Source organism: Balaenoptera borealis, assembly GCF_965194805.1.
Source record: "Balaenoptera borealis genome assembly, chromosome: 2".
Classification (NCBI taxonomy): domain Eukaryota; kingdom Metazoa; phylum Chordata; class Mammalia; order Artiodactyla; family Balaenopteridae; genus Balaenoptera; species Balaenoptera borealis.
The window spans coordinates 56,224,555-56,237,400 of NC_138867.1; the positions used below are offsets into that span (position 1 = coordinate 56,224,555).

The window sequence follows — 12,846 nt, forward strand, 5'->3', positions numbered from 1 at the left end:
GGAATACTTGGCTTGGGCAGTCTCTGGAGTCCCAGAATTTCAGCTTAAACTTTCCATTCGTCCCTTCCAGGCACTAACTCTAAAATATCCTTTTTTATGGAGAAGGCCTCCAAAAGGTGCAGCTGTGTGCTGGTTTCATCTTGCACTTTGTAGCGGCGTTGGCACCATTTAACGTGAGGAATGCCACTATCTCCCACACACCACTGGTGCCCAGGGACTGTTCAGGCCTGTCCCTGTTAGTGATTTGGGAAGGGCCTAAGTCAGGAGAGAAGGCTCTCTTCTGTGTGACTCCTTGTCACCAGGGCAAAGGGGGAAAATAGAACTAGTGGAAAACGCAGCACTGATGATGTGTCATCAAAAATTCTTTCGACAACCTGGGACACCTACTTCATTGGTGTTCCTGTTAAAGACTGATTCCTCTCTTCTTTTGAAATGATACACGTCTTGGCTTCACCACCGCTTTTAGACCCTTTGCTGTTCTTTCTTATCTTCTTTCTCCTTAAGTAATACTGATTTCTTTTGATGAAAAGCGATTCAGCTAAGTGAAAAACTGGTGTTGGCTTGTCATAGAGGAATCTAAAATTCACCCAGTTTTAAGAGTGGACTTGGCTCTCCAGATGTGTACATCTGGCTACAGCAGGATTCAAAAACCAAAAAACATTCCTCATTCAGATATAGAAATCTGCCTGAAAGGTGAAATCAAATGAGAATTTACATGTAAACTTGATGAGTATCATGCTCTGCTAATTTGTGTCTTGTTTAATAGCCACCAGGTACAATCTCTACATTTGTGTGTGTGTGTGTGTGTGTGTGTCTATATATATATATATATTTAGTTCCGTTATGTTTTAGTGTATTGAACTGTATGATGTGGTACTTTATCATGGACTTTTCAAAGAACAACTTGCCAAACTTGGTACTTCCTAGCCATTGTCATTTCCTGTTGGAATTTTTTAAAATGGGATCTAACGGAAGCATAAATATTGACCTTGTGTATTTAATAAAATGAAAGGAATAGTTGATTTTAGGATTGTTGAAATAATTAATATTTTGCTTTAGAATGCTTTTTAGACTTTCACTGTTAATTGATCCTATTGCACGAAGTAGAAAATGTGAACTTTAAAAGCTTACTGGGTGAAGCTTCCACATCCCATATGTTTAAATATTTTCAAGGGGAAATGGATTGAATCATAGATATTGTACTAGAGAATAGGAAATCCTTGAATTGTTATTTTAAAAAACCTTGTCTCTTTGTAAAATTTACCTTTTAAAACTCCCATTGAAAAACTTTGATCAGTTATGATGCTTTATACATCTGGGTAATAAGCTTTTTTCAATATTAACAAAATTCAGTGGTAAATTCACTCGATATGTTACAAAGGAGTACCTGTACTTCCTAATATATACGTCTAGTTTTTATCTTTTTAAAGTATTCTGGGGTGTACTTTGAGAAAAATGTTCTTATAGATACCTGATAGCCATCACAATGCTTTTTAGAAACTTCATGTAGTACTTGTATGAGTGAAACAAATGATACTTTGCAGCTCAGGATATGCTGCATGGAAAGTAAGCTACCATGTTTTGCCAAAGAAACATTGAAAGGACTAAGGACAGGCTTTTTTTTTCCTCCTTCTTCAAGCTGAAGTGGCAGAAACAATTTTATATGTCGTATTTGCCAACCCAGTAATATAACAACTCTTGGGTGCATATTTCAATCACAATTAGGTGAAATCTTTAATTATCACTTAATTTAACTTTCACATCTGCCTGCAGAAATGATCGCGTTGATAAGATTCTGAAAGGAGATAACCCTTTATTAAGTAATTCCATTTTTAGTTGCCAACTTTAAGGGGTTTTTTTTCTTTTTTTAATTTAAAAAAATGCCTGTGTAATTTATGAGGGAAGGAAAAGAGGAACGAGGCATGTTAGTTGGATGAGTGTCGTGTGGATATGTGGGTTCATGCATGTACTGTTTAATCTTTAGCTTTTTGCATTTGGCTGTGCTGAGATCTGTAAGTTTGAGAGGGCTAAGAAGAGACGCTCCAGTGAGTCCTAATTAATAATATTTCTCTACACCATATCTCTGCCTTTATGTTTTCCTTCTGTTACATGTGCTGATAGGATGATATTTCATTTTGCTCAGTGTAGAAGGGCATCTGTGAGGGAGGCTATTTTTGTGAGCTGATAATCTAAGGCAAAGGGAAGTAGTTTATAATTTATCAGAGGAATGAGATGCTATGCTCTTTCATTTTATAGTATTTCTTTTTTTATTTTACAGTGCTTTTAACTAAAAAAAACTATGAAACTTTCAAGATATTTGTGTTTTTTATTAAAGTATAGTTGATTTACAGTATTGTGTTAGTTTCAGGTATACAGCACAGCGATTCAGTTTCGTATATATATTCTTCAGATTCTCTTCCCTTATAGGTTATTACAGAATATTGAGTCTAGTTCCCTGTGCTGTACAGTAGGTCCTTGTTGGTTATCTATTTTATATAAAGTAGTGTGCATATGTCAATCCCAACCTCCTAATTTATCCCTCCCCCCCACCCCAAGATATTTGTATTCTTAAGTGCTTTTCGGGTATACTCCTATTTTAACAGATTTGGGCGACGTCATTGCTGGATTTTTTCAGGCAGGGGGTGGGGGTCACCCGCATGGATTTGCTTATCATATATAGTATGTCCTAGAAGTTATTACTAACCCAAAACAGATGACTAGCTCCATTCCTGGATATTCTGATTCTGGGGGTTTGTAGTCGTACCCAGCATTCTGTCTTCCTGGCAAGTTCTCCAGATGATACATAGGCACAGGCCAGTGGGGGGGGGGGACCAGCGAGATGAAGTGTCCATTCAGCTGTCTGCATCGTGACTGTCTGGCAAGTCCGCGGCATATCTGTCCTGCTTTCATGAAGTGCGAAATGTGTTCAAGTGCTGTTGCAGTAGGACAAAGTGGCCCAGGAAACTGAGTGATAAATTTTCCGTGCCCTGCGTTCAGATGTTGATAAGCCCCGTGTCCAGATGCCATGTCCTCCAGGACAGCTTTCAGTGGGGTCTTTGTAGCACGAAGTCAACTCAGGAATCTTTCATCTGGTGTTGACAAAACTTGCCCTTGCTCAGGCTATAGGACTGCACTCTTCAATAGTGTGGTCACTAGCTACATACAGCTATCTCATTTTAAATCAATGAAAATTAAAAATTCACTTCCTCCGTTGCAATAGCTACATTTCAAGTGCTCAGGAGCACGTGTTGGGTAGCACAGCTAATAGAACATTTCCATCATCACAGAAAGTTCTTCTGGAGAGGGCTGCTATAGGATTTTCTTCCATAACTTAGCTCTTCTCCTTTTATCCTGGGTACTTGGAATGGCTAATAGCGTTAGGTGGCATGATCACGTTACTGTCTATCTCAGGAAATAGTGCCACCTAAAAGGGTCTTCTACTACAGGGTCTGGGTTTCCGAAATGCCGTAAATCATACTTAATTCTCTAAGGTCAAAATTTAACATAATCTCACTTGACTATCGTCTTGTGAATCTGTTGTTTTTCTATGCTGACTCTGTTAGAAAGATGGGCTTCATTAGAAATGTGCTTAACATGATATATGGCTTACAATAAAAATCACACCACGAAAATCTCATTGAAACAAAATTGTCAATATTTAGTCTTTCTTATTAGATTATATTAACTATTCCTAGGTGAGAGTATATACACAGCATTGAACCTTAAGTGTCTACAAATTATTTATTGATGGCTGATAAACAGACTGCACATGTAGGTATTTTCATGAAGACTGTCATTTCACCTATATTTTGCACTTTGAGAAATTTGAGATGAGTATATTTAGCTCCCTCTTCTGGTATATTATGAGAAAAATATTTGTACTTTACTTTCATATATTTTTGGAGTGAAAATACAGTTATCAATGTTATGTTGAAGGGCATTATTTGTGTCATCCAATTAGACTTTTTTTTTCCTTTGTATCATTTGGTAAAACATGTAAATAAAAGCGTGGAAACAAGTTCATGAAAGCATCACATTTCTTAAGATATTAACTGACCAAAACATATGTAAGCAAATAAAGGCTTTTCAAGAGTAGGTCCATGGGGATTTAATTTGAGTCTCAAGTGGCCAGGGATCATTTGTCCTGGCTTCGGATCTGATATTAAGCCCACCCCGCCATTTGTGGGGCTTGGGGCAAAAGTACAAAAGGAAGCCCAAGCAGCCTGTGTCTAAATATTTTAAAGTTATAAATCATATATTGATTGTTAACAGACTGTTCAATAAGATATGTTCCATTCTCCTACCTGGACAGTTATTTCTTCACAATGACCAGGAAGCCAGATTTGGATTTAGAGTTCTTGGGTTCTCAGTTCTGCCCGAGAGTGTGGCGATACGGGGAGAGCTGGTTCCCAGCCCACCCCTGGCTTGGCCCTGCGCTGCCAGGACCTTTGCACGTCCAGACTCCGTTCCATCCTGAGCCCCACTCCCCAGGTCCAAAGGGGCACCCCTGCAGGGAGGTTTGCCCTGGGGAGGATGGACCTGGGGAAGAGGCCCGAGAGGCCACTGGAGCAAGGGATTCCAAGCTTCTGGGAAGTGTTCTGAGTGTGTCCTAGGAGAGAAGCAGTGGGCGTGTCCCCTTGGCCCCCCAAACTCATCACACTGTGGGAAGACGCACAGCTGGGGGGCGGCCCGCAAGGAGCCTTCTAAACACAGGTCCCAGTACGGGCTCTCTCTCGTTCCGGCCTGAGGTTGCTGCCATCCCAGTAGAACTGCATGACCTTGTGTTCCAGTCATCTTCACTGATGTTTACTGCGTTGGATTACCCCCGATTAAACATAACCACGCAATTGTGCTTATTTGCAGCTTCGACTCTTCCAGACCTTGCAGAGCAGTTCGCCCCTCCTGACGTTGCTCCACTGCTTCTTATCAAGCTAGTGGAAGCCATTGAAAAGAAAGGTAATCCAGCTGGTAGAGGGGATCGGTTAACGGGTTATGGCCTGATTTCGTGGGTGTTATCATTTGTATTTGTCTGGTGGACATTCATTAAATACACTCCTTGCCACCTGTGCTGGACCCACAAGCTGTTTGTTGCAGTGACCTGGGGAGATAATCTTGGTCTGACTTCTGACTCTACACTAACATGTAGTTACTGTATGGAAACCGTTAACTTCTCCCTATTTTAATAAAGAGAATTAACTTGCTCCTCAGTGGCCAGGTGATGTTGCCAAAGTTATTGACATGCCAGATAAGATGAATAGTAGGAGTTGACTTCCAGGAATATTTGGTACACATCTAGAATAGACACTGGATGGAAACTGGAATGTCTCTCTGGCCGCAGGCTCACACATTCTCCAGAGAGCTGTGTTTTGCATACTCGGTCTGTTTTGTGTCCTAGGTCTGGAATGTCCAACTCTATACAGAACACAGAGCTCCAGCAACCCAGCAGAATTACGACAGCTCCTTGATTGTGGTGAGTGTCACAGAGCTAGAAATACACATGGGAAAGACGATTCTCACCTTTCTGTTTCAGGTAAAGCACAAAACATGTGAGCTTAACTGTGCAACATTCTCAGTTTGAAGGGAGCTCAGAAATATGCACACTTCCCTCTGCCCTGTTATGGTAAGAGGGCAGACCTCTGATGTTTGTCTCCTGAGTTGGGTTGGGGTGTGTGTGCCTGCCTGCCTGCAGGTACTTGGCTGTCATCACAGCCATGAGCCTCTGGGTGCTGTAGAAACTGCAGGGGAGAGAAGCATCTTGGGATTTCTCTGCCTCTGCTTATCTACCATCTTTCTCTGACCCTGCCATTGGCTACATCTAATTCATCTGGACCAGTTAAAAAATTATTTATAAGTCTATGTCATTTAACAAAGGTCTCTTCTGACCTTTCCCTTTTTCCCTTTCTCTCTCTTTTTCCTTTTCTTTTCCCTTTCTGTCTTCCTTCCTTGCTTGCTTGCCTTTTCATGCCATATTTACATCAAGTAACATCATGATATTGTTATCTTCTGTAATGTGCTGGTAAACCAACTCTCTGGGGGGAAAAAAAAAGCCCTGGTTTGTAGCATTTACCCACTTCTGTGGTGTAAATCTTCTCACCGTGGTTAATTTCAAGCTACCAATGCGTTATCACTGAACTCTTGGGAAGAATTGTGAGCCAGTACAAGTCGGCTCAAGCACACCATTGGTTAAATGACATCAATTAATTTAACCAAGTGGTGGCTTTATTATTTGTCCCTTCCCTCCTTTGCCATACAGAATAAAACTGTACAAATGTAAATTTACTGGCCATCATTCTAGCAAGTCATCTTCTACATCAACTTCTAGAATCTCTCAGATCCTTCATTCCCTCCCAGTACTTTTCTTTTTATTAATAATTTTTTGCCTCACACTATTTTAACTGAATTTGGGTGTTTGAACCAAAAGGAGTGAAACCCAGTTTTGGAAGAAGCACTTTCAGATGTGCAGTTATGCAAAGAATGCCCACATGACATTTAATAAACGAAAAAATTTGAAGTGTGAGGCAGCTTCAAAACGAGGCAGCTTATGAAAATTTCTAGAAAAGATGTTTCTGGGAAAAAAAAAAGGAGATTAGATCTTTATCATTCGATAGTTTTACTTGAAATGCACCGCCCAAATGTTTGAAGCTGAAAAAAAAATTTTTTTTTTAACTTTCATTTTTCCTTTGTACATGGAAATCAGTCTTACACGCACACAGGGCACATCCTCCTACACACATCCAGAGTAGGTCATTAGAAGTTGACTGGCAGAAAAATCAAGGTGAAAAGACTTGTTTTTCTTTATCTCTAACAGCTTTACCAGGGTGTTAAGGAAACACCAAATTTTGTCCTAGCCAATTGAAACAGAGATACATGTTTTGGTCAGAAAATTGGTCAAATCGAACATGTTAAAAGTCAAAGGAAATGTTTAGACTTCAGAGACCGATGAAATGGGAGTTATTTGCGAAAGAGCGGTTACGTTTTTAAGTGTGACCAAAAACAAAATGATGCAGTTGGGCTTTAAAAAAATCTTCACACCACCTGTGAGATGGAATAAATAACCCAAATTCACTTCAACAAGATATTTTGACAGACAGCTTTCTTTCCCCATTTGAGATCAAAACACACATAGAAAACTGGTTTCCCTTGGACTCTGTGCTATAAAAGTGAATTTTGTGGCAAAACAAAAAGAGTAAACATTATCTCAATTTAGGAGTGAGGATCCTCCAGGACTGTTTCCAGCTTGAGGATTTTTCAGTCTATAAAAAATCATAATATCCTGGAGGAAGCTCAAAGATAAGTCACTTACACTAAAAACAAAACGTATGGCTTTTAACCAACCCCATGAATTAACCAATGTCTGAAAAGGACAGACGGGGGTGGAGGACAACAGCCTACATTTAGTAGCACCTACTAAGTTATTTTATTTCATCCACACATCAGTCTTGTGATACAAATATTAGTAACTGCTGATGGTAAAGCCGTGACTTGCATCCAAATTGTTCTGACTCTCAAAGCCCTTATTCTTGTTTTTCCCCCACTATATTGCCCTAAAATAAAATATTTCTTTCTTGTTTTTTTTTTTTTTTAATTGTAATGGTGTGAATTATTTTCTTTCTCTCTTTCTCTCTCTCTTTTGGTTTCTCTTTACCTGAATCAGGCTTTTCCTTTAAAAGTTCTCATTACAAGAAACACCTATGTGTGTGACTCTGTGTGGTGATGGATATTAACTAGACTTACTGTGGTGATGGTTTAACAATGGTCTATGCAAACATCAAATCATTCTGTGGTACCCCTGAAACTGCTATAATGCTGTATGTCAAGATACCTCAATTTTAATTTATTTTTATTTTTTTTTAAAGAAACGGTAGAGTTTTGTGTTTTTTTTTTTTTTGGCCGTGCCACACGGCATGTGGGATCTTAGTTCCCCAACCAGGGATCGATCCCACACCCCTCTGCACTGGAAGCACAGAGTCTTCACCACTGGACCGCCAGGGAAGTCCCAAGATACCTCAATTTTAAAAATCAGCCTTTTGCAGCCTCAGCACTGTGGACATTTTAGGATGGATAATTCTTTGTCGTCAAGGGACTGTTCTGTGCGTTGTAGGGTTTCAGCAGCACTCCTGGCCTCCACCCACTAGATGCCAGTGAGATTTTCCCCCGGTTGTGACAATCGGAAATGTCTCCAGGTGTTGAGAGATGTCTCCTAAGGGTGGAGGTGGGGCAGCAAAATTGAGGACCCCAGTGGAGAACCCTTTACTTAGATAGAGATCAGACGGGGAGGGGGACTCCATTCCAGAGGGAGAAGGGGTGAAGTGTTGGAGAGTCTACTGGTTGCCAGTCAGGAGTAGACTCAGAAAAGCAGGGTAGAAGAGGGTGTAAACGCCCCAACCCAGACCTAAAGATTGGGTGGCTCTCTCTGAACTAACTTCCACAGTCATCACATGACAGATGTGTCTAGCTCTTGGCAGAGCACATTAGCATAGCTTTAATACAGAAAAGGAGACTGCTAGAATGGAAGTCAGAAACCCCAAGGAGCTTTGGAAGTTGTCTATAAATAAATAGAACATACTACATCGGCTCTAGTGGAAGTTGACATAAGGTGAGCTGATCCAAAGACTTGAAATAAGGTTATTTCATTCAAAGGTTATAAAGGCTCTTTGGAATACACCTCCTGTGTTGGAGAAGGGCTTCAGTGAATGAACATTACTCTCAGGACTTTGTGTAGCTCAGCTCACAAACATTCAACCAGCACATTCTCTGCTGAGCACAGAGGGATGTGAGAAGAGCAGGTGGGAGCCACATTCCGTGCCCTGGAGGGACTGTCAGTTCTAGGAGAGAGACTCGCAGTTACCATAGTGGGAAGTGTCAGGTGTCGTAGAGAGATGACTCCTGCCCGCAGGGGGGACGTGTGGAACCTTTAGCATCTTAATGTTTATACCTCATCGCCAAATGGTGTTTTAGGATGAGCAAATTAAGTAATAGGAATTGGCTGGGCAAAGTGATATTAAGTGAAGTATACAGGGGGCAAATTTGGGGGGAGGGGGCAGCAGCTTGCTGTAGAGTGGGTGGCTATGGAATGCTCCAACAGAGGTGCACGCACAGTTTTGTGTGACAGTCACACTAGTAGTTGCATTACTTTCCACGTGGACCCTTTAGGCAAAGACCCAGTCTTGCCCTTCCCCACACTTATCAGAGGTGTCATATGCCTCTGGTTTGTTCTTTGTGGGACATTTAAGTGATTTAAGCCCTTGCTTCTTTCTTTTCCTCAAACTAACCTATCCACATTTGCTACCAGCTCAGGACTTTCCTGAGCTTTATGGTATTGTACGATTATCTTTCATAGGTTCTGCCTGGTTAGTGGGACAGGTTTGGCTGATGATGACGATGCGTCCAAGGAGCTTTGTTAACTCAAAGCCTAAGTGCTTTGTAATATCACACCTGGTGCATGGGCATCCAGAATGCCACTTCTCCTCCTCGTGCTGAATACCTGCGAGTAAACTCTGATTCTCTCTCATCCTCTCCTAGGCCACAACCCAGTCCTGTCAATCTCCTGGTTAGGCTACTTCTTGATAATGTCTCACACGTTTCTAACGGTCCTGAAATCCAAATTACCACAAGTGGTATCAGTACTTCCAGCAGCGCTCCTTTCCGACTTATTTTGAACGCCACGATTAATAAAGCTGTTTAGAAATGCAGCATTTTGCTCGTCAGGTCCCCTGTTCTCCACTGAGTACATGCACGAGTCCCCAGCTAATTTCCCTCAAGTCATCTTTCCTGTCCATAGTGTGCATCCTTCAGCAGTGCCCGTCGTCCTCCCTGCCCGCAGCACCCCTTCTTTCCACCGGGCAGTGTGTCTCATTCTACCTCAAGTACTCAGCGGCTGTGATTCGTGCTACCCCAGGGTTGAATTGCCTGATCTGTTTTCCAGATGAAGGATTTACTGGACAGACTGCATGTCTTATCTTTCTTCTGAGATAGTTCAGTGCCCACCAGTTAGATTAGTAATACCTTAATCAGAATACCCTGTCAGAACTAGGGAGAAACATGCTAAAGATGTTCACATCATTTTTATGGCCGTTCTTGAGACTGACTGCTAAAACTCTGTAATAGCTTACTGTTTAATCAATCAGTCTGTACTTTATTGGGTTAAATTTATATTAATTCTGACATGCAGTACTGAGCAACTCAAATTTTAGGAAATCTATGGATTTGCACGTCACGTTTTCTTGTTGCAATTTTAGGAAGCATTTACTGTGTGATTCGCCATCCCTAGAACAGAACCCTTCTCACTCAGGGCAGAACCACCGTCCAGAACGTACTTGCAAACATTGTGGGGGGCTGCATTTGTTTGCTGTGGCTGCCATAACAACATCCCACAGACTGGGTGGCTTAAAAAACAGAAATCTATTTTCTCACAGTTCTGGAGGCTAGAAGTCCCAGATCAAGGCAGGTTTGGTTTCTTCTGAGGCCTCTCTCCTTGGCTTACAGATGGCCACTTCCTTTCTGTGTCCTCATATGGCCTGTTTTCTGTACGTGCACCCTTGGTGTCTCTTTGTCCAAATTTCCTCCTCTTATAATACCAGCCAAATTGATTAGGGCCCACTCAAATGGCCCCATTTTAATTTAAACACCACTTTAAAGGCCCTGTCTCCAAATATATTCATATTCCGAGGTGCTGGGAGTTGGGGCTTCAACATACGAATTGTAGGGGAAACAGTTCAGCCCACAGCAGGAGCACTGTTTTTTGTTGCCCCGAAGTCTGAGAATGTGTTCCTGGCATCGTGGGCCGGGGCCTTCATGCTAAATGTTGACAGGGTGGGGGACAGACCTACACAAGGGAAAAATGTTCTATTCGAAATGCCAGGAGCAACCCCTGCAAGAAACACTGCTCATAAATACGCAAGCATCTTACATTTGGCCTCATACTCTTCCTTTCGTGTGTCACATTGAAGTCGCACATTCAGAAAATCGGCCCAACCAATGCATAAAGTGTCTGAAAAAATTTTTTTGCATATTTCTATCATAGATGCTGCCTCCGTGGACTTGGAAATGATCGATGTGCACGTCTTAGCAGACGCTTTCAAACGCTATCTCCTGGACTTACCAAATCCTGTCATTCCAGTAGCCATCTACAATGAAATGGTTTCTTTAGCCCCAGGTGTGTTGTGTCTTCTGAGAACCTCCCTGAACGTGTATTGAGATGTGGATGTACTTGTCAACTCAAGGGCTGCAGATAAAGAGAGATTTCTTAGAAAACGTTAGGAGGGGTCTGCCCCCACCCCCATCAGCACAAATTCCCTCCCTTACCAGGGCATCCGATAGAAGAGCCAGATTCTAGTTTGCTTAGGAAGGCCGTCCACATGTTGAAATGGCTAATTGTTCACCTTTTATCAGTATTTTAAGGTTCACTACGTCAGCGAATGCCTCAGCGTGCCAAGTGCCATCACTGGATTCAGGGAACCGGACTAGGACCCAGTGACTGGGGATGTTCCCATCACCTTCCTCCAGTGGCCATTAGAAAATGAGTTGAGGGAAGAGGACTCTCCGTTTTAGGAGCTAATGCTCAGTTAAAGTGCTTTGGGGACAGGAAATTGTGGTTCGTAACCTTCAAAGTTAAAACCTGTGATACTTATCTGATGCTCCTCCGAATTAGCCAATCACACTTGAAGCCGCTCCATGGACGGCAGCACACAGAGAACTTCTTGTGGTTTTGTACACCAAGAGCTTCTTGCATTTCCATTTGACTTGAGATTTTGACTTTCTCATAATGCCTTTTCTAATGAGAAGAGCAAATGTATTGTCTGCTGTTTCTGACTCCTTCGTTTTAAATGATCCCTCTGTAGCTAGAACAGAAATTTTCTAGGTGTTTATTCACTAATAGCTAGAAACAGTCTCTTATTCCTTTTGCTTTCTTTCTTTCTTTCTTTTTTTAACCTGTAGAAGTGCAAAGCTCAGAAGAATACATCCAGCTGTTGAAGAAGCTCATTAGGTCGCCCAGCATACCTCATCAGTATTGGCTCACGCTGCAGTATTTGCTAAAACATTTCTTCAAGCTCTCTCAAACGTCCAGCAAAAATCTTTTGAATGCAAGAGTACTCTCTGAACTCTTCAGCCCCCTGCTTTTCAGATTCCCAGCAGCCAGGTAAGTGATAGAAGAGCAACCTGGATTTTGGGGTGATGAGGGTAGTCTGAAGTTTATGGGTCATTAAGCTTCTTCTGAAGATACCAGTTCACAAATGCATGTACATAGTTCCATCAGACACATTCGCTTGAATATGCAGAAATGAAAAGAAGTTTGTTGTTCAGGGAAAAAGGTGTCTAATGGATCTCTTTTTTTTTTTTTTTTAGTTCTGAGAATACTGAACACCTCATAAAAGTTATAGAAATTTTAATCTCCACCGAATGGAATGAACGCCAGCCTGCACCAGGTAATGCCTTCGGAACATTTAAAATTCCCTCACTGTTTATTTTTTAGAGCCTGAAAAATGGTGGCTTTCAGTCTCCTCTGAAGTGCCATAAGTTTCTCGCGGAATTGAGATCCATAATAACATGTTACCTTATGACTTGAGGGAAAAATAGCTGGGCAGCAGCGCATATGGTCAGTATTATACAGCTTTTGATATTTGTGGATTTTACATGGTCTTGGTTTCAGGTGAGGGTTGCTGGGAGAGCTCCCCGACCCCCTTAACTTGATGCTTCTGGTTGTTGCATAAATTATGGCGTAGATTTTCGTTGCTGACATTTTTGTTTTTCTTTCTCGTACTTACGAAGTAGGGGATTTATAATTACTATATAATTTAAAGTATTTTGGAATGTGTTTTTTGGAATCAGATAGGCTGAGAAATGTCT

The 12,846-nt window shown here is 41.5% G+C and overlaps 1 protein-coding gene across 3 annotated transcripts in view; it reads left to right on the plus strand.

The window, feature by feature from the left end:
* PIK3R1 (phosphoinositide-3-kinase regulatory subunit 1) overlaps nucleotides 1–12,846 on the plus strand; it is an 85,249-nt gene that overhangs the window by 52,233 nt on the left and 20,170 nt on the right. For all 3 annotated transcript variants that reach the window (XM_082373523.1, XM_082373524.1, XM_082373525.1), the window contains 5 exons: nucleotides 4,864–4,956; nucleotides 5,396–5,470; nucleotides 11,024–11,155; nucleotides 11,938–12,139; nucleotides 12,346–12,425. In XM_082373523.1, the coding sequence (XP_082229649.1) occupies nucleotides 4,864–4,956; nucleotides 5,396–5,470; nucleotides 11,024–11,155; nucleotides 11,938–12,139; nucleotides 12,346–12,425 (582 nt within the window). The remainder of the gene's footprint in view (nucleotides 1–4,863; nucleotides 4,957–5,395; nucleotides 5,471–11,023; nucleotides 11,156–11,937; nucleotides 12,140–12,345; nucleotides 12,426–12,846) is intronic.